Source organism: Epinephelus lanceolatus, chromosome 21 (genome assembly GCF_041903045.1).
Source record: "Epinephelus lanceolatus isolate andai-2023 chromosome 21, ASM4190304v1, whole genome shotgun sequence".
Taxonomy (NCBI): Eukaryota; Metazoa; Chordata; class Actinopteri; order Perciformes; family Serranidae; genus Epinephelus; species Epinephelus lanceolatus.
The window spans coordinates 16,669,422-16,691,575 of NC_135754.1; the positions used below are offsets into that span (position 1 = coordinate 16,669,422).

Sequence of the window (22,154 nt, forward strand, 5' to 3'; positions counted from 1 at the left end):
GCGCATATGAAAGCAGAGGAGTTTTGGAATCCCATGAATCCCTATATTTAGTGCTGTTTTAGCAGGTGTTGCCTCCTTATTGAAAATACTAAAATACACTCTTACTTAACCCAAAAAAATAGAGAGAAATGATACTGAGTATCACCTTTAAACAAACACTGTGTAAGATTTAGAGGGACTTAGCAGCATTTAGTGGTGAGGACTGCAGATTGCAATGAGCTGAAACTTGCCCCACTTAGAATTCCCTCAGTGTTCATTGTTCCCGTAACATCCCTTTGTTACATTCACGTTAAGAAAAAATGTCAATGTTTTCCCAATGCTGCTCATCACAGAGAGGCTGCTTATTATGGTGGCTAATGCCAAAATGCGAATGGCCCCATCTAAAGCCAGTGTTTGGGTTGTTGTATTGAGCTACTGTAGAAACATGACGGTGAAACATGGTGAATTCTTAGGTTATAAAAACACAACACTTCTTATTTTCAGGTCATTACACACTAGAGAAAACATACTTATTGTATTATATTCAATTTCTGCCAATATATCCCCAAAATCCTTCACACTGGACTTTTAAATATCTGCTATAAGCAGGTTGAGTTATACTGGTACTGACCTTAAAAAAAACATTAAAAAGATTGTAGCCATAAGAAAAACAAAAAAATAAACAAACAAAAAAAAAAACCCTGTTTCTTCTGTTTACTCGCTTTCTAAAGAATAAAATATTACTGGTCCATGTTCCACTAAAACCCATTGCTCTCATGTGTTGTGTTATTCAGGCCAATACAGTTCACAATATTGTCAGTTAGCCTGCTAGCTAGTTTCACACAATATGTAAGGTAGCATTATACAAATTGATTCAAATAGCGTGTAAAATTTTGCAGTTGAAACAATAACATTAAAAAGAAAACCAACCAATATTTAAATATATATATATATATATATATATATATATATATATATATATATATATATATATTTTAATAATTAATTAATTATCTTTACATATTTTTTTTCATGTTAGCATTTCCGAAGCTTTCAAGGCTCTCATAGCCATAACTCATTGCTTACCTTAGTCAACATACTTTTTAGTTTTCTCTGGTAAAAGTAAAATGTAAAGTTTGAACATACTTCAATAAAGCATAAAACTCACCTTTGTGTGGCTTGTCAAAGTATGCTTTCCATTGTGGCAGGACCTCCTTCTGTTTTATTACAATATTCATACACTCTCCTACCTAAGTTCGCCGTTGGTCCGATAGCACCTGAAGGTGGCTTTGGAGCCGCCATGTTGAATGCGCGTGCAGACGTTCAGAACCGTTCAGAACACTCATGTACAAAGGGTGCGTACGCACAAAAACGTGGCGTACGTTCTTTTCCACGGCAAAGTCCAGATGTATCAAGAGTGAAATGGCCGTGGAAATGTGCGGTACCTCACGCCAACTTCATGGCTGGCGTACGCACGTTTCTACAGCTGTTGATCCTTGGGCGACACAGAGGTGATGCTGAGAAGCTGTTAGAATAAATAAATGTGAAAACAATTAGTCCTCAGAGTGATGTGCACATCAGAGAAACATCAACAATTAACACTGATGAACAATTAACACAGCCGCGTGTCTGCAATTAGATGAGTGGATATAAAAGCATGCGCAAAATGGTGCCGAAAATACCGTTAACAACAACGGCTGCTTTAGCAGTAGTAAAAGATTTGTAAATGGCGCAATACGAAGAGAGCGTGTGTTCAGAGACAGATGGCACTGGCTCACCAGCTGCTTTAGGTTCCTGAGGCCTATCCTCCTGGAACTGTGCGCAGAGCTGCAGCCGGCAGCGCGACACGGCGAGGAGCCATGCGCTGCCTGTATCCATACAGGTTCTGACCACACTGGGGTTCCTTAGCTCCAGGGGCATTCCAGAGGGAGCTGGCCGACCGATCGGGACTGTGTCAGTCGACCCTGAGCCGAGCCATGCCAGTTGTGTGGGACGGAATTATCCGCATGTCAACCAGGTATATCAAATTCCCATAGCTGAACAGGCCAACATTAAAGCGCAGTTTGCAACGACAGCCGGTTTTCCTAACTTTATCGGAGCTATCGACTGCACACACATGACTACAGTATAAAAGCACAATCACAGGATGAATTTGTTTATGTCAGCAGGAAGCATTTTCATTCGATCAATGTACAGATCATATGTGATGCGCAAATGCAATTAATCAACATTGTGGCGAGGTGGCCTGGTTCAACGCACGATTCATACATTCTGAGTAACAGCATGGCTGGGAACAGACTACAAGCTGGCACTGTGCGCGATGGGTGCCTTCTTGGTGAGTAATTTATTTGTTTAATTGTCCTAATATTAATCCCCCTGATGCGCACTGAGCATGTGCGCCCCCAAATATTATCCTGTCTTCACAGCATCAGTACTAGTCAGTGGTTAAAGTTAGCGACTTGCTGTTTTTTGCTGGTTAAACTACAGCTTCAGAGCTTTCTAAGCCCCTGATTGTCTCTGTGTGTAAAGTACTCATGTCAATAAACCCGTGCGTAAAGTGTGACATTTCTTAATCAGCCACACCTTTTCCCCGGTGCACTTCTGCATTAATTTACAACAGTAGTGTGTGATCCGTGTAAGTGGTGTATAAAATTAACACATGGAAACTGTAAATCCAGTTCACATAATTATTTGTCTGCTTTCAACTGACCCCAGGCGACTCTCTGTTTAAACGGGGTGAGCTCCACCTCTCCTGTCCCCCCGCCTGTTTTAGCCACACTTTGACGGTGGGCAGCCCTCCTCCGCTTCACGTCCACCTTAATGTCGGACCACTTCTTTTTTAATTCTGCGTGGGTACGCTTTTCTGTCCCCACAGCATTGACAGGCTCACACACACTCTCCCACTCACTCACCTTGCGTTTTGTATTGATGCCAGAGGACAGCGTGCCAAAAAGTACATTTTTGTGCGCCTCCACTTCAGTGAGCGTCTCCAGTTCGCATTCTGTGAAGTTTCTCTTTTTTCCCGCCTTACTCATTCTTTTGTTTTAGTTTTCTGATCGTGCAGAGAGGGGAATTTTAGGTGCAGGATTTATTTAAATATGATTTACATATTTAAATAGGGGCGTGGACAGGGAGGGGCCGGGTACTCCAACATGTGCGCTCAATTCCACGTTGATTGGGATGTACAAAGGAAATGTGCTTGGATTCATGTGTATGCACAGATTCATACATCTGGATATTTTTATGCATACGACGTTTTCTGGATTTAAGCGTATGCCATGTTTCAGTAGGAAATCCACGCAAGTCTTTGTACATGAGGCCCCAGTACTTCCTCTCTCGCGTGACGATGTTCAGTTAATTACTTGGCTGTCTGAAGATGAGTTGCCCCCAGCAACATTTCTGAGGTTAATTCCTCCATACAGTTGATTATTTAGGCAGATAACGTTATCTTCTCTCTCTGTGGCTTAAAGCATGTCGAGCCCTCAGATAAACTCTTGTGGACACAGTGTAATGAGGACTGACAGATAACAGCCGTGGCTAAAAGTTAGCTAACAAACAAAGCCACAAACTCCTAACACTTTTCAGACAAGCTCAGTCTGAGACAGAAGTGACACTATACATGCTGCATTCAAAGGTGAGTTGTCCTTGAATAAAACACCACTGCCTTTTCCAAACTTAATTTCCAAGATAAATATTTTCTAGTAAGTTACTGATATAGGAAGTTGCCAGCCATGTAAACTAAGCTTTCAAAACTGGAAACCACTATGTACCAGAACCTGTTATAGTGCAGAAAGCATTAGGTTATATTTTCTAAAATGTTTCAGTAAAAGCAACCAGCAATATAATGTTAAGCATACAGTCCTATTTACTGTATGCTAAGAAAGTGATGGGTAGATTTTTATTTTTTATTCCCCAGAAGTTAAGTCCATGCTCTTGTTTCTGAACTGACCAGTACCTTTCTAGATATTGTCCAAGGACCAGTTTTGTCTGCTTGTTTGAAAGTTATCTTCACCTCCGCCTCATAAACATTTGAGAAATTGCATCTGGGCTGTGTGTGTAATAAAGTCTGTTCCTCACAACTTCATTGGCATTAGATGGTTGAAGTTAGAAAGGCACCCAGAGGCTCATCAAAATATAAATGCTGTGACTATGTGATAGTACAAACCACAACCAAATGTAATCAAAATAGATTTATTTCAGCACATGAAATACAACAGGAAATGCTGCTCTGCATTTGCACGGCAAGGTAAGATATCTGATCATCACACTGGAATATAAAGTGCTGTTACTTATGAATGCAAAAGCAGAACCTGTATAGTTGTAAATCATGAGACTATTCCTCATCCTCTTTTTGCATATAGTTTGATGAAGCACTTAATTTACTTAACACATTAGAAAAAGCCTTTTAAAAAAGCAGAGTCATTATCATGGAAAAAGTGTAAAATGCTGTTAGTAGTAGTATAGCCTATGTATGATGACTATAGGGGTTGGAAAAAATAGTTGACAGGATCAGCGCTGAGGAATACACATGTGGTATTTTTGACTGTTGGTTTCACAAAATTAATAATTTTCTGTTCTGGTACCTTGTGATGGCTATTTACACTTAACAGAATTTGCCACAATTAACATAATGAACAGAATTAAAAAGAAATGACTCACTTCCTGCTGCCCCCTCCATCCCCAGGGTGTGGTATACCCCCTCTTTCATCCCCTCTCTCTTCAGTGCTTCATACCCTCCCTCCTCCTTCTGCCCCCTCGATCCCCAGGGTGTGGTATACCCCCTCTTTCATCCCCTCTCTCTTCAGTGCTTCATACCCTCCCTCCTTCCCTCCTCCTTCTGCCCCCTCCATCCCCAGGGTGTGGTATACCCCCTCTTTTATTCCCTCTCTCTTCAGTGCCTCATACCCTGGCTCTCCTCCAACTGCCCCCTCCATCCTCACAGTGTCGTACTCCCTACTTGTCATCCCCTCTTTCTTCAGTGCTTCATATTGGCCCTCTTTCTTCTCTCTACCCGGTGCTTCTGGGTTAAGGGTGTCGTACTCGCCCTCCCTTTGGGCACCCCTCTGCAGCCCCTCATATTGGTCATCACCTTTGTCTCGTGACCTCAGCGGCATATCCTCGTAGATTGGTCCTAAAAATAAAAAAGAAGTGCTATATGATGCTTTTTGTGTGCTTACAAAAAATAGAAAACTAGTAATAGTTACTCACCCGTGGTATTTCTCTTCTTATAATATATGTAAATAAGCACCGCTACTGAACATAGGATTACCAGCACGATGATCACACCTATTAGAATGGATGTGATTATAGGTCGATCTGAAACAGAGACAGAACACGTTACATAAAATCCTTGTGACTGTGACTAAGTGATAGTTCATATTAGTTGTAGACTTACACCGATTAATCGGCAGTGCTCGGAATGAGGCCGGTTTTCACGTGATCGACCGTGACAAAAAAAATATGCCAATTTAAAACGCCAGTCAAATTTCATGCATGATTGACATCGTGTAACATCTGCAGCGCACACACACGCACATGTGCAACTCACGGCTTGGACGATGTGAGGAAGTGAAACATTGGCGGCTCCTCAGCTTAATCATTCACGCCCACACATCAGAAGAGAGAAGGAGAAAGTTGTTAATTGTCCATGTTAAAACTGAACTGCGGAGCTCTCATTGCTGCACTGTGCTGCTTGAAACTGATGAGGCGCATGTCTGCATGCTGAAGATGCGCGTGTCTGTGCGCTTACTGGCGGGCGTGTCCTGAAGGCCTGTGTGAATTTTCCACAGGAGATATTTTTACTTTTTTGTCTTTTAAAGAAATTACCCACAAATGCTATACACCAAGAATTATTATTTTATTTATCTATGTATGCCTTTTTTTTACTTTTATTTTAATACTGTACCTGAAGTTATATTTGAGCAAAAAGGAAAACGTTTCTTAACCTGTGTCACTGTTTTTGTTTGTTTGTTTGTTTGAGATGATTATTGAAAAGCTGGTTGTATCTTGGTTAAAATGTTCTAATAAAGCAAAGATAGAAACTATTGCAATATCTTGTGTGCTGTAAAGTTGTTTGAAAAAAATGAAATCGGAATCGGCCATCCGAATTTTCTGCAAATCGGAAATCAGTATCAGCCCAAAAAATTGTAATCGGTGCAAGTCTAATTAGTTGAATTCCTATTAGCAGCATTTGTCAGATTAAAACATGGATGTATAAAAGAGAACTGGATACAGCATTGGAGAAGGGGCCCCATTCATTCCTATGAAAATGGCTCAGTGGCACATGTAGAAAAAAAGTTAAACTGGTGCATATTAAATAACCTGGATGAACAGCACTGTGTGGCCAATAGGCCTAGATCAGGTGCACCAGAGACCTCCACAGGCCAAGCTGGCTACTTCCAGTTAAGCGCTCCACTAATTTGAATGGGGATGAAATAATTAAATGGCGTGGCTCCTCTATACTTTCCAAAAAAAAAATTCGGACCAAATGGATCAAATTCCGATAGTGAAACTGTACGTTCAAACCAACAGCAACCAGCTCTTCCAAAACGGCGGAAGTCATTCATTTTCAATGAGAGCCCGGCAACTTGGGTGACTTGGGTGACCTGGTCGTCAGCTGTGCGTCTTGAGCGACCAAAGTGACCGGAAGGTCCGGAGGGGAGTTAAAACTAGTTTAACTTTATGGTAATGAGTTCTGGTGCGGTTCAGCGACAACCAATCAGAATGCTGACGTGCTTCGATGAAGCGGGTCCCAGAGAACAAGCCATGTAACTTTGGTTCCTACGGCACACTTGTTCCGACAATGGATATCGAGACAGGGCTTGACGCTAACTTTTTTCCCAAGGAGCACATGTGCTCCTAAGTTGAAAAAGTAAGGAGCGCACAAAGAACTTTAGGGGCACAATGTAAATTGATCAAATAATGTGTTTTCCGTAATAAACATCATGCAAATAGACATTTACAAGCAAAATTATTTAATGAATTTGTATACAAAATGTACAGAAAGGTAAAATCATCATCATCAAGTTTTGAAAAAGTATTGCAATTTAATTTTGTCTTTAATGTTATTACCTTATATAGGACTATATTATCTTTGTAATATGATTATCTTATATAATGTTATTACTATCCTAAAACATTCTCCAGGTCCTCTGAAACTCTGCAGGACTTAAGCCTCTTTCACACAGAGTGCGATTTTTGCGGCGCCCACCGCGGGGTAGGGCGCAGAGCAAGCGGAGAGCAAGGCACGCAAGACAGGATTTGGGGGAGTACAGTCTCGTTCAGGAGCTGCAGCTCCATGGTGACCGCTTCCGGGTCTACTTCAGGCTCTTCTCTGCTACTGGACGGGCCAAGGTGTCGTCACAGCGCGTTGCGGTGAAATTAAAAAAAATTTCAATTCGAGCACAGGCTGGCGGCGCGCAGACCTCTCGTGCGCCGCTCAGCTCGCCGGCAGAGCGGTGCGCTCTTGCGCCGCGGTAGCACATACACAATGAATGGGTTCGTCGGCGGAGGTCTGCGCTTTGCACGCTCTGTGTGAAAGGGCTTTATTTCCACCCTGCCCAGCAGCGGTACCATGGCGAACGGTCCCTAACTGCGGGGAGAACGGAGCAGGCTTCTCCTCCACACTTTGACTTATTTCCACCCTGCTGACAGTGGGACTTATATTCATTGTGCCGACAGTGGCTTGGAAAACCGCCCATAACCGTGTCACACGGGGAAGAGGGAAGAGGGAAGACGGCTGGAGTTCCTCCAACATTTGCGGTTAGATTATCATATTTTTTTATTGACAAAAATATAGGCTGCTTCGGCTGATTTTTTTATGCGCACATGTGCCCCTAAATATTTTTTACAGTTTGCACACACCTATTTTTAGTCACAAATGCGAGTGAAACGCTCGCACTGTTGAGCCCTGCGAGAAGTTTACTTACATTCGCGCCCACTCAGTCCTTTATAATGTGTCGCTGTTCGGTTACAGAGACCAAAATAAAAAGAATGAGGCTTGGGAACGCGTCGTGGACGTAGTTAGTTGGTCTGGTGAGTTTTAAAGTGTGTCATGTTAGTAATAGAGAAGAGAATTGCAGGCTAATGTTGCAACGTAGCATGCAAGTCTTCCTTGCTTGGTTTGAATGGGATGACATACGTTTTTCTGTTTTCATTGACCAACATAACTTTCTGTAGGCCAACTATGAGCTTTTTGACTGGACAACAGCAAGCAGCAACTACGCTGCTTTCAAGCCAGTAGTCCGCTTGGCGGCTCCTTTAAATTGACAAACACGATCTAACGTTCAGTGATTCATGTCATGAGCGACTAGAGCGACCAAAGCTGCCACAGATATTTTTGACAGTCGTGCTTCTTGGGCGTCCGCGAGAGACTTTGCCTCTTTGGAAGCTCTGGTTTGAACGTACAGAAACAATTCATTTCACGGGGTTTGTGACACTCAAAGAAAGTATCCACAGATTTACAGACATCTTGTTTGCAGTGTGAGTCTGTTAAAGTCTTTCTGGCCACATGGCATCACTTGATGGATGTAATTCTACTATTTGGCCAAAAACAAAACTTGGCCTCAAAGCTGGATGCACTTTCTGGGGGGCTTGTAAAAAAGAACACTTTGATCTATGAATTTTCAGAGCAATATGTGGAAACAAACAGAGCTCCAGCAGGCCAAATTATCTACAGCAAGCTAGAGTTGCATGGGTTTAACTTACTTAAAGGGGTACTCCAGCTATTTAGTATTGCACTGCCATAAAGTTGAAGGGCGTACAAGAGCGGCTTTAAAAATGATCAAAATTGATGCCACAGATGCAGCGATACCCTGACTTGGAGTCCATAGCATGGGTTAAGCTCCAAAAATACTGGATCGTGCAGTCCCCATAATCCAGCCCTATTGCATCACTTCTAAGACCGTCCCTGCCTGCTAAATGCCAGAGACTGTTGATAAACCGAAACAACTCACTTTAGAATCATTTCCTTTGTCTGTGTTACGTGGTTTCACCACTGCACCACCCCTTCAGGAGACTAGTGTTCGTCCTGTGTCTTTTCACTCCAATTGGAGAAGGGAACGTGAGCACAGATTATGACTGATTACTTTGCCCCAAAGTCATTAAAGTAGATGTTGGACCCAGAAATGTAATTTTAAGATTGACAATTCAGGAGAAAATTAACGGTGAGATAACTGCCAATACATCACCAGGGTTCTTTTTTTAAACTTTGAAGGTCCCTCCATGGTAACAAAATACAGTATACAACTGCTCTCAAAAACTGGCTGGTACTCGTGATGAGTTAAGTTAATGTTTATTAATATGTAAAGGCAAAGGAAGACAATGTTAAAGGCTGTTAGCAGGAACAAAAGCAGGAACTCACAAACGTGACTGTTGCTGAGTAAAGACCTCCCGCTAGCCCACACAGCTCTACATGCATAAGTACCACCCTCTTTTGGCATCATGAAGTCCTTGCCAGAATCCATAAGTGCCCATGGCTCATCAGGCTTCTTGTAGTACCAGTGAAAGGACCTATCACTGGGACATTGTTGACAAGAGCACGACATGCCAGTGTTTGCAGAGAGAACTGAGAGAACTGCCCTTACAGGAGGCACTGAAAAGGACAAATAAGGAGACAGACTTAACAAGATGTCTACTGGAAAAACAAAATGCATGTGTGAAGCATACAGTATTGCATACAAGAGGGAAACTGACATACGTTGGACAAACACATCTTGATCATCAGACATCACATTGCTTGGGGGCCCATCAGTGTGCGCCCTGTGTTTGAAGATGGCATTACACCGATAGCTTCCACTTGCAGATTCTGTCACTTCAGAGATTTCGTGGGTAGGACTATGACTTTTCAGAAGGACTGCATTGTTTTTGTAGAAAACAGTGCTGCTAATTTGATCTGTGCCCCAGGCAAGGCACCTCAGGCTCAGACTCTCCCCAACTACGGCAGGGAGAGGATACATTTCCAGTGATACTTCCTTTTCTGAAAGAAAATGAAGAATGATTTGGACATGTTAATAAATCTAATAATGTAACACTGTGAAAGGAGAATCTGCAGCTCCCCTTTACTTTGTATTACAAAGTATTAAGATAACAGTCAGCCTACCTGAGGTCCTGACGATGACTTGGTTACTTCTGCCTTGCTTATTATCAGAGCACCAGAAAATGGTCTCTGGGATTTCCAGTCTCTTGGGTTGAAAGACGACACTCACACTGTCATTTTTCAACCTCAGCGTAATCCTTTTTGTCTCCCCTGGTCCTTTTCCCCTGTAGACCCAGCACTTCCATCCCTGCAGACCATCCTCATTGTCAAGCTGCAGGACAACTGAACCTCCTGTCTGCACCACTGGCTGGCCTATCTTGATGGTGAGTGAGGCAGCTGGAACGTAATCTGAATGGTAAAGGAAACAAATAATACAAATATGTGTATGGATTCATGTATCTCCCTTTACACCTTTGAGAGTTTGAACTTAAATACTCACCCAGGACCTTAATGGAAAAATTGTCACTCTTCTGCCCATTGCTCTCACAATGATACATGCCTGAGTGCTTAGATGAAGCAACTCCTATCTTCCAGGTTTTGTTCGTCTGCTGTTGTTCCTGGTTTTTGAAGTACCATTTCACACTGCTTCCACTGTTGTCGCAGCTCAGAAAAATCAAGTCCCCAGAGAAGATATTGAGTGTGGGTGACACAGTAACTAAGGAGGCAGAATAAAAAAAGGCATACAGTAAAGTCTTTTAGTTTGCCTAGGGTATGTCATTACAAGAGAGGGCTGTTGTGCATGGTTTTGCTGCGACCTTATTGACATTTTATACCCCGGAGAAATAATAGAGGGAAGGTGGAGGACTGACGCCTTTGCACATGTGTGAACACTGATTACCTTGTGGCTTTTGCTGACATCTTGCCAGGAGCACAAACACTGTAACAAAATAAAAAAAAAAGTTATTCTTTCATAGAAACAAAGTCTGTCATGGCTAATTATATGCTGTTGATTAATCGCTGCCATTTAGAGCAGGGTAAAATTTAAAATGATTCGCATAATCAGCTTCTTCAAATACATTGTGACTCAAACAGCATCCCTAGAACTGTGGTGTCTTTTCATGGATTTCATGAATTTTCATTTAATACAGTTAAGGTTTCTGTAGGTGGTGCCGTTTTGTTTAGTCTCATGAGCCAGTGTCCATCACTGCTTGTGGAAGCTACACAGCTGTTCAATTCAATCTGAAGTGATAGTTAGTAAAAAAAAAAAAAAAATTAGAAATTTTAATTAAATTTTTTCCATTAGTATAATAATAATAATTATATTAAAGTTCAAGACCTGTAAAGCTGAATTCACTACACAGAACACTGTATTCCTTTCACTCTGTAGTTATTTGTCATTCAAACATTTTCCTTATATATATAATTACTTTTTTATTTTATCCATAATTTTCATAGCTGCCCGCTAGGCTTGTAAACAATGGGCTGGAGATCAACACAGAGAGAGGGTGTGTGAGGTCATGCTATACTCCAGATGAAATTACACCTCTAGTTCTTCACATAGCAATTTTTTAATTCCTTCAATGTAGAAATGATGAATTTCGCTTATTGCTCCTTTAAGAATAAAGGACATCTACGGTGTACAAACAACAATGGAAATTAGCTTTTATGTACCACAGTATTACATTGTTGCTTTACTCCAAAATAAATTAAATATATATAATTTACACAGTATGTCTTGTTTTGCAGCATATTAGTTTGCTTTACCTTTATTTTATAATGTAGTGAATTTTAATCATTAAAAAAGACACATTAACTGGCACAAAAATTATTCTGCAGCTTCTAGAAAACATTTGTCCTGATGGTGTTATAATAATAATTACAACAACAATGAATAAATAGATAAATAAATAATAACAAACAAACAATAAATAATAAAGACTATAGTGATGTTTTCTCAGAAAAATATTGCAGCAAAATAGTTAATTTTCAATAAGTAACTACAAATACCTTGTATGTTTTCAATGGAATACTTGATGAATTCAGAATGAATTCTGTACATATGTGAGTATTACGTAGAAATTGCTAACAAAAATCTGTGCCTTTTATTAGAGTTCATGATTTATTATAATCAATATACACAATTCTATAAAAAATGTTTAGCAGATGTGTACACGGTACTTGTTTAATTATTTTAATCATTTTATATATAATAAAAAAAGAGAGCGAAAATAACAATGTTGGGCGGAAAAATTTAAAATTGAAAAATTCTAAAAAATATTAAAGTATTATCCACAAATATATAGAAAACAGTTGGAGTTATTTTAATTGTTTTGATACAATTTGTCATGGAATTTGTATAATTTTCATCTCCGCCTGTTTATTTGCATGCCTGGTTATACACATCATTAAATGTAAAAGAATACGGTTTTCATTTCAGATATTATTCTAAACAATTTTCGTATACAGATGGATAAATGCTTCGTATTTGAAATTATTGATACTGTTTTAAATTAATCCTAACACCTAATCCTAGTGCAGGCCCCCAGAATTAATGTAAATGACAATACAGTATCCTCACAAGCAGGGCTGAAAATTAACACCTGCCAAGCGCCAAATGCGAGTAGATTTTCCATTTGGCGATTAAATCCTGGAAGGCTTTCTGCCACATTGGCGGGTAAATGTTTGTACCAAAATAGTCATGTAATAAGGGCTACTCAGAAGATGTGCACGCACGTAGGCATATCGTGTGCCTAAATCCACAATCTGCTGTTAGTAGCAAGCAAGCTATCACCACGGGCGTCATGTGGGGACATTTACCAGGTGTATGTAAACTACAGACAAAATTAAAAAACGACGAGGACAAAGCTGAAGCTGTAACGTTACAGAAAAAAAGAAAGTTTTGTGAGAAATGGAGGTTCGGCGATAACAGCATTTCAAGCGGCTGGCTACACTACGATGCTGAGGATGCAGTAATGAACTGTAATGTATGTTGGCAATATGCTAAAGAAAAAAAATGTAACAACTTGTTTGTCATCCATAACAAAACGATGAAGTTGGAGAACATCTGTGACCATGAACGCAGCAAGTGTCACATAGCCTGCTATGTTACTGTAAATTACTGTTATGTTTGAAGTACAAATGTTTGAAGTACAAAGTGCAAATGGAATTTTGAGCTCAAAACTTGATAATATTAAACTAATTTTGCTTCAAATTTCACTCATGGCCTCTCCTTTAAGCTTGTATTAAACATAATACTGTATTATATCAATAAAAAGTACTGAAACAAATGTATATGTGGCAGAAAAAGGCAACTCATTGTTTTGGCTGGTAAAAAATATGCTTGGCCGGTGGATTTTTTTATCTACCAGTACCCTTGGCCGGTGAGCCAAAAAGTAAATTTTCAGCCCTGCTCACAAGTATAAAGGAAATGTCTGCATCTAGATGCATCTGCATAAGTGTATACTTTGTCAACTTGAGATTGTAATTTGTGCTTACGTTTAGTTATTCAGTAAACTGACATCTTCTGGCTAATAATACTAATCACACATTTATTCATTTCTGTAATTGCTTATTATGTCAGGGGTCGCGGGGGTGCTGGGGCCTATCACAGCTGATATTAGATGAAAGGTGGGTCACACCCTGAACGGGTCGCCAGACTATCACAGGGCTGACACACAGAGACAGACAACCATTTGAGCTCACATTCACACCTACAGCAGATTTAGAGTCACCAGTTAACCAACAAATTATATTCTTCAGATACTTATTTCTATTATTTAAGATGAATGTCTATATATTATCCCACTTTTTAAAACAAAATGTACTAATTTTCTGATTTTGTTTTAACCTTTATTCGTCCTGTCTACAGATGATACTCCCCCGCTCTCACACCGATCTGTTACCACAGAGGGTTAAGTGAGTTGCTTAAAGGCACCTCAGTGATTTTAATGTAGGCAGAACTTTAACATGTATTTGTTGAATTTTAAAATCAGTTTAAATCATTCCAGAAAATTTCAGTATTTTTAACAGTTTTGGAAATGGCTCTTAGTTGTATATTTGATTATTCTGCAATCTACATTCAGTACAAAATGTGAAATATGATGTTATAAACCGTTTCAAATCTCACCAAATTCCAGCTGAAAAACATAATATAACTGTAATAATACTAAATGAAAACCTTATAATCCCAAAGCTACCTTAACCTCCAGCAATTGTGGTTCATATTTCATTGGATCCCTCTTACCTGACAGGATCAGCAGATGTTTCATTCCCCACATGGTCGTGTCAGAGTAGCACAGACAAGAGAAAGAAAAATGACTGGGTACAGAGAAGTGACCACACGGTAACTGGCTTTTTTAAGTCGTGTTGAGGAAGTTGCAACTGGGGCTGAGCTAAGATCAGAAGTGTTGCAAAAAAAACCAGTAAGAAATGTTTTCTGTATTCTTCAGTATCCACTGTAAGTATACTTCCCCTCACTAAGAATATTTCTTTCCAGGAGCATACGAAACGCCATATTCACAGAATTTAACTGGTGCATTTCAAATTATTTCAGTTATTTCAAAGTAAATATGACAGAGAACAAAGGAGGAGAAAATGGAAGTGGATGCTTGAGAAATATTTCAGACGTATTAAGAGTTTCCTGTAAGCCTTTACAATTATGAATGGCAGTGAATATGCTGACTCACTTGTAGCACTAATTACAGTACAAGGGTTAACAGAAAAGCAGTGAAAAAAAGAGGCTCACTTAACACTGCAGAAACCCCTGTGGCTTAAAAGCAAATTGGAACTAAAGACAGCTAATGGTTAAATCAAAGGTCTATATTTAGAGAACCTCAGCTAAACTGAGATGGCAAACAAAAGACTCAAATGAGGCCAAAAGCAAGCCCACTTTTGTATGGGAAACAATAGTTCAACTCACTCAGTAAACAAGGCCGATATGGAGGCTCGAGAGGTTGCATGAAAGCCACAGACAGAACAAGACAGGAGAAAGAGAAGAATTTTGGTGTTGCATTCAAATTTAGGGCCTGAATCCTTTAAATAATAGTAGTGATAATAAAGATTTGAAAGATGAAGCAAGTCCTCCAGAGTTAAAGCTGACCCTTATAAACTTTAAAAAGAGATCTTCAAGCCTCACAAAGAGATGTGTCTGCTGCAATCGACACCTTAAACTTATAATTTCCATCTTGCAGTTTCTGTTTTTTTCCAGTTCCTGTGATTCATTTCTAATTAAATGGAAAAACCTGGTAATATGATGCAACCACATGACACATCCCAGCTGTATCAGTTGATGACTATCACCTTATTGCACCATTTAAACTGGCGACTGGCAAACATTGACCTTTTGGATACAGAGGGCATTTTTCTCAGCGTTTGGATAAGCCTGTGGTAGCCGTGTTGATTCAGTAAAGCATACATTACTTGGAAGTTTTGGTCTTGTTAATATTATTATGTGCAATGTATGTTTACGCCTCTGAGAGAGTTCTAAAAATAGCCTTTTCTGGTGGTTTTTTTTTTGTCATGATACTGGAAGTGGGGAGGGTGCAGAGAGTTAAGTGGGCAGGCAGTGGTGTTGTTGCAAAGATGCAGCGCTCAGAGGTCTAAACAGATGAAGTAAGTGCCAAATTTACATATAGACCACCTGGTCTTACAGATGGTCATATCTGATTGGACGATAAATGGACCATAAACAACTCTGGCACCAAACCTGAACTATCACAGTGCTCCTTGGAAGTGGATCAAAATAATAAATGATAGATATCTGTGGATGCAGGAACTCAACATTCAGCATTATGTAAGATCAAGATGGCTTAAGTCAGTTATATTGCGATTGTTGTAATATATATTTTAAAGCTACCCCCTACTTTTTTGGTTTCTGTGTAAAATATTTCTGAGAAAGGAAGGAGAAACTGTCACAGATGTTTATCGAATCAAATGGCTAAACCCTTATACAGATCGAAAGCAGAAACCACATAGGTTGTGTTGAGTTGTTTGTGGCTGAAGATGGGGTGTGAATCCAACAGACAGCGAGGCACTGAGGCTAAAAGAGGAAAACAAAATGTAGATGCTTTTTAAAATTGCATGACATCAACCAATGTGTGACAATTGCTTTTTATCGGTACACAGATCAGATGGGATGTTGTGAACCCATATGTACTATGGGCGCCTAGATCAGGTTTTAAAAAGAATAATGATCTAACACTTTTATACAGCATTTTATAATGAGTTATTTACTTGCAGGTCATTTTAGGACACTGTGGGTTTTTGGTGTTGACTGACCTAATGCTGATTTCTGAAAATAAAGACTTCTGCTTTTCTAGAACGTGGGAAAGAAGACCAAATTCTAAATACACTAACTTAAAACTAACAGACTTCTCTCCTGCACCTAAAAAATGTTACATACAAGCTAAGTAATTTAAATTAATAGCGTCAAAGGATCGGTGCATTCTCCCGTCAGGAAAACTGAATGCAGCTGTCTCAAAGCTCACATTCGCTTGGTGTGACACATGACAAAACAAACTGTGCTGTTCCTATTTTGCTGACATGTTTCTCAGAATCAAAGGTTTCATTTTGTCCAGTAGGGACATTTTTGACTTACTGTCCTCAGCAACACTTCACTTCACTTCACTTCAACACCAATTCATAAAACGAAAAAGAGCCAAATTCTTTTTCTAAAGTAAAATGTCTCTTCAGTTTCATTTGTTTTGTCATTACATATTATGATTGTCAGATGTCACATTAAAAAGAGGAAGATAGAAACAGATTAGTGTTGAAACACGTTTTCTGCAACTACCTTCTAAGAACTGTCTTTTCAAATATTAAACAGAAGACAGCGAATGTTGCAGAAACGCATGTCTGACAAGGCGGGGGAGAAAAAGGAGCAACATTCTGAGAACTGCTTCATTGCTCACCTTCAAAAAATAGTTTCAGGTCTCTGTTTCAATTACATGAAATGGCCACCAGAGTCCAGCACTGCATCGGTTTTCCCTGAGAACATTTTCATGAATGAGGCCTTACAGCAGGATTTAGCCCGAATGTCACTGGCTGTGTCTGTACAGTAAGAAAATGCTTTATTGTACATCATATGATATTAAAAAAATTGCAATTTTAAGAGAGAAACTGTATTTAGGGCTGTGAATTTGCAAACCAGTCTGTGAGTGCAGAGAACACAAGTTGTGAATCTCAAAATGTGATTGTATTGTTTGATTAGTATAAATTTTGTTGACGTGTTAGCTCTAAAAACTTAAGACATATTTTTATGTTTCAGGTCAGTGATTTAAAGCAATACCTTCTTTGTGCTTCACAGCTTCGATTTCATAAATCAATAGTTTTTTTTCTCCTCCTGCCCTCTACTTCCGTCTCTTCTTCTGCTTTTGTTTTCCTTTTTCTTCTGACTCTATTTCAGTGTTAGCAGAGTGACTGCACTCATTATAACACAAAAAACAGGGAAGAAAAACAAAAATAAAAACCCTAGCCAGCATATTCTTACGACTGTATGGTCCGTCTGCCCGTGACCCACTTTTCTCTCCTTGCCTGTGGCATGAGAGGCGTTCACACAGAAAGCAGGAGGAAAGCTAGTTTCTCATTCTTACAATAAGGACACTGGGCAATAAAGGCAGCGATGGTAGGATGGAAAGTGAGGTGAATACACGCCATGGAGTGGTGCACCATTAAAGGAGAGCACACACTAGAGCTCTTATCAAGGGTTACAATGCAGGTATCATATAGTCCTTAAGAGGCGGGATACGGCAGGATACGGAGTGTACAGAGTGTACTATTGTGTGCATTAATGTATTTCAGCCCAGCTCGCCTTCCTCTGTCCTCCATCCTTCCATTTGATGGGCTCTAAAAACAACCATAAAGCAAGAATACAGCCAGCTTTTTAACACTCCAACTGTATAAACGCAGTAATGATTATTATATAAACTTACTCAGTATCATCGCACACGTCAAACTTTAACAATACTAAATATATCATTTCCTATTTAAGGTGTAGGTTATTTCTGTTAGTTTATTGGTATGCGTATTGGATATGACATGAACAAACACTTGAACCAAGGACATTGCGGTTATACTGTATCTGACTTAACCACTGAGCCACCAGACGCCCCGACCAATGAGTTTTTGTTCTGAGGTTTCATCATTCCTCTTCTAGCCAAGGAGTAGGTCATGAACTATTTCCTAATGCCTGGTAGTTCACCTTTGTCTCTCTGAGGGATGACTGGTCTGAAAAGAGAGTTGAACTGTTGGGCTTTATGAAACAGTTTTTGACCTTCTGCTTGTTAGGTTTGCATCTGACCTGAACATGACCTGACGCAGCCCTGTGTTATATTACCTTTAGCCAACACAAGGAAAATTCACTTAATAATCCGACCTGCTGCGGTGCGACAGCAGCGACACAGAAGCATAATACCCCCAATATCCACTTCATCTCCGGGTTAACAGTGTTAGCTGTGTTGACCCTGTTGTCATTGTTAGCACTGTTGGTGCTCATTAGCAGCATTTCAGCTCAGCCACCTTCATGTTTGTTTGTGATGTCAGAGGTGCACCCATGTGCAGGCAATCCCGATCCAGACTCTGAATGTCGTCTATTACACCTTTAAGGCCAATACCACATAACTGCAATGTGTGTCTCATACTGTACCTCTCATTCTCTCTCTACGTTTCCTGTCATGTTCATTATCTAATAGTGGCAAAAATGCCATAATAATAATCTTTAAAACAAAAACAAAACAGTATGATCAGTCCAATCAGTGTATTTGTTAACTAACACTCCCACAAAGCATCAACTCTCCATAATTTAGTTCACATTTTAGTTCACATTTTACTAGTGGATCAGTATATTTCAACCAAAGTGCTTGTTGAACAGTGTCTGAAACCATCTCCCACCAAGCCATTTCAATGGCCTAGATCTACCTATTTCTTTAACCTGTTGAAACCAACATTCCAACACTTACACCCACTTTATATGGTAGGTAGGTTTGAAACGTCTCTCTTAAGCTTTTATTTTCTTTCCTCCATTACTCTCAAGCTAGTTTGACGCACAGGATGTAGACTGTGCGTATACTCCTGCCATTGGACACCTATTTCAGACAGAATTCTCCTTCCCCTTCCACTATCTGCCATCACTATTTTTCAAGGTTATTGATGCAGCATTCTGGGCTTAGCACTGCCCACGACAGTTTTTTCCATAGTACGGAATTATGATGGGTTCATCCAGACCCTTCTCTGGTGTTGGCTCCGTGTTGGGATTGGTCTGGCTATGCAAAACTGTTTTTGAGCATTCAACCTAGAACAACACCATGAATATCTTCAAGGGAAGAATATCTGCTGTTAAGGTGCTGTTACCCCCTTTTGATCAATTATCACCTCTTGACCTGCTCTGCAACGGCAGAGTGGTTGTGATGAACATCTAGACACACTTTTGCCTTCAGATGTGGTTGGACGACTTGTTGTAAGAACTGTTAGTTTTAAGTATATCCCAATCTATAGAGAACACATCATAGTTAAGGTCATTGGTATGTAGATTTTAAAACAAGGAAGTAATGAAAGGCCTGTGAAGATATGTTTCTTTCTGTAAATACTGTATAAACCTTAAGATCACACAGAGGTCTAAAGTGCTAAGATAAGATATAGAGGTACAAAAAACATAAATATGATTGAAACATTGTAACATGTTTTTGTTATATTAGTTCGTGTATTTTAATATTCACTTTTCTGCTGTGTAGTTAATGTTTATATGTAAAGCACATTTGATAGTTGCCTTGCTTGAAGTTACAGTGTTTGCATCAGGTTTGTCCATGTGTTTTGTCAGGACTTCCCGTGTAAGAGTTACAATTTTAAACTTAAAGGAGAAGTCCAGTATTTTGCACTTTGAGCTGCAGAGTTGTAAATTATGAAATAGAGTGGTTAAGACCAAAATAGTGATGATTGCTCATTTTCGGAGAATTTGTCTTTCCCCTGCCTGGCTTAACACTGCTGTCCTAAAACCACCCTAAACGTTAGTTTTCAAAGCCGTGAAACTCACTGAGTGGTCAGCAGTGTTCGTTGATGTTCTGACATAAAAATTGTAGCATCCGTGTTTTCGCTATTCATCTCGACTGTCGAACTTTTTTTCAGCTGCCTCACACCCTTGTGTAAACATCCCCTTGGTCATTCGTTTGACCCTGAAGCATTATACGGTTCAGCCCACTTGATGGTGATAATGCTCCTATATGTGGGTGTCGCCAACTGGCAGGAAACCATTGCAATGTATACTGCGAAGGTTATCCATTGTACAGTTGTTTAAACTTATTACAAAACTTTTTCATTCATTCTCATTCTTCCTTCAGGAGCGCACACAGCACTGTCAAGCTGGCACTTTCACTGGGCTAAAAGACTACAATGACTACAACCTTGTCATAAACAACCCCCTTTCCGTTTCCGGTGGCGGATTACTACCAACGAACAATGAGGCTTCCTATAGAACAGCAATGGATTAGACAAAATGTCAAATAAATCATCACGGAAACCACTGTTTGCTACGATTTTTATGTCAGAACATCAACGAACACCACTGACCTCTCGTAGAGGTTCATGGCTTTGAAAACGAACGTTTAGGGTGGTTTTAGGACAGGTTCACACATGGCCATAGGCAGCAGTGTTAAGCCAGGCAGGGGAAAGACAAAGACAAATTGAGCAATCGTCACTTTTTTGGTCTTAACCACTCTATTTCATCATAAACAACCCAGAAATGGGGCTCAAAGTGCAAAATACTGGACTTCTCCTTTAAATTGTAGCACCCTCAGTCAGCCAAGCAGTGTAATTCTGATAGTGATCTGTCACATTACTATCTTTTAAAAAAAATTGCAGCCTTCCCACCAGATTTATTAGTGTATGTTTTAAAGGTGAATTCACCCCAAGCACTATAAGAGTAGGCTGAGGGCTGTGGATCACCCAGACTAACTGGGACATTGTTTCTGTTGCTGTTCAGTCTTTCAAATGTAATTTTTCATTCAGTTGAGCACAACAAAGAAAATGCTATTCAGCCCCACTGTGCTGGGATTTGGACAGAAATCCCAGCAGCGAGTGTTTCAAAACCCTACCTAATACAAACAGAAACGTCTGCATGGCAAGATGCCACAAGGGGTAGCTGAGAAAATGTGTTTTTGTATGTCTGTCTAAGGGATTTAGGTAAATAGAGCGTTTTTAAATGACAGTAAACAGCGCATCATTCCTCCAAGTTCATTCAAAGTCAGACCAGTGAGCGGGTCACCTTCTTGGCAGATTCGTGAACGTTGCACTGTTCCCCAATGTAGATGCAATATCTGTCATCATCTTTTATTTCTGCTGCATAAAACCAGATTTTATGAATGGAAATTGTCAGTCTGGAAAAGCAGTTTCTTATTCTATGATGAACTCTCAGCATCAAAGACACATGGGGGACAAAGAGGTGGTCTGGATCCATCCACTGCATGTGTGAGACAGGGAAAGATAAAGGGGAGGGAGACATATCATGGGACGAGTGTGAGTGTGTTTGATTGATGGAGTGACTGAAATAATGAGCGAGAAAGGGAGGAGAGGCTGGTCTGTGTTGGAACAGTGAGAAGCAAAAAAGACAGAGAGGGAGAGAGTAATGAAGAAAATTGGGGATAATTGAATAGAAGAGCACTTGGGCGCGAAAAAAGAAAGCAGAGAGAGCTAGTGACAGATGGATGGTGAAGAGTCAGTACACAGTGGAAGTACAAAGAGAGGAAGGAGAACGAAGGAGAGGGATCATTCTAACAGCTGAAGTAAGAGAGCGAGAGCACGCCACAGTGGAGAGAGAGTGCATGAATGTGTGTGTCATGGAGAGGGAGAGAGTGAGAGAGACGGCTATACCGGGGCATAGAGTAGGTGAAAGAGTGTGTGTGAATGAAAAACAGAAAGAGAGGCTGCACAATACAGTGGCTCAGGCTGGCTCACACCGATGCACATTTAAAGACTAGAAGGCATGAAAATGTGATTTTGAAAGAGAAAAAGCAAATCAATTTTTCTTGTTTTTCCTCATCTATATTTTATCAGCTGGATCTTTTTCTCGTTTTCTAATCCCGGCCCCCCTTTTTACTCTCTTTGTGGTTTATGAAGGAGGTCACTGCGGATACAACGAGGAACAACACAGCCTGAACTGCAGACTAAAAGGTATTTACTTTTTTTAATGTTTATTTATACTCTCCTGTTTTGG

General features: G+C 40.0%; 2 protein-coding genes across 2 annotated transcripts in view; one reads left to right on the forward strand and one right to left on the reverse strand.

The window, feature by feature from the left end:
- Positions 1–4,154: 4,154 nt before the first annotated feature.
- On the reverse strand, positions 4,155–14,342 carry LOC117247481 (uncharacterized). The gene is made up of 8 exons (XM_033612069.2): positions 14,199–14,342; positions 10,854–10,892; positions 10,455–10,670; positions 10,079–10,363; positions 9,677–9,955; positions 9,341–9,571; positions 5,188–5,295; positions 4,155–5,110 (listed from the first exon to the last, which is right to left on the reverse strand). Exons 1-8 carry the CDS (start codon positions 14,230–14,232, stop codon positions 4,707–4,709), a joined length of 1,596 nt encoding a protein of 531 aa, XP_033467960.2. The 5' UTR covers positions 14,233–14,342; the 3' UTR covers positions 4,155–4,706.
- Positions 14,343–21,971: 7,629 nt separating this feature from the next.
- The window catches only part of LOC117247254 (SH3 and multiple ankyrin repeat domains protein 1-like), a 57,051-nt gene continuing 56,868 nt past the window's right edge, over positions 21,972–22,154 (forward strand). The window contains exon 1 of the mRNA XM_078163700.1: positions 21,972–22,111. The gene's annotated coding sequence lies outside the window, so the exon portion shown is untranslated. The remainder of the gene's footprint in view (positions 22,112–22,154) is intronic.

Bases quoted from the DNA above. Each gene is read 5' to 3' on its own strand.
- LOC117247481 (XM_033612069.2), bottom strand. From the start codon at position 14,232: ATGTGGGGAATGAAACATCTGCTGATCCTGTCAG. The intron at 9,956-10,078 runs GTAGGCTGACTG...ATTTTCTTTCAG, and splicing joins AGTCATCGTCAGGACCTCAG to AAAAGGAAGTATCACTGGAA. The intron at 5,111-5,187 runs GTGAGTAACTAT...TTTTATTTTTAG, and splicing joins TAAGAAGAGAAATACCACGG to GACCAATCTACGAGGATATG.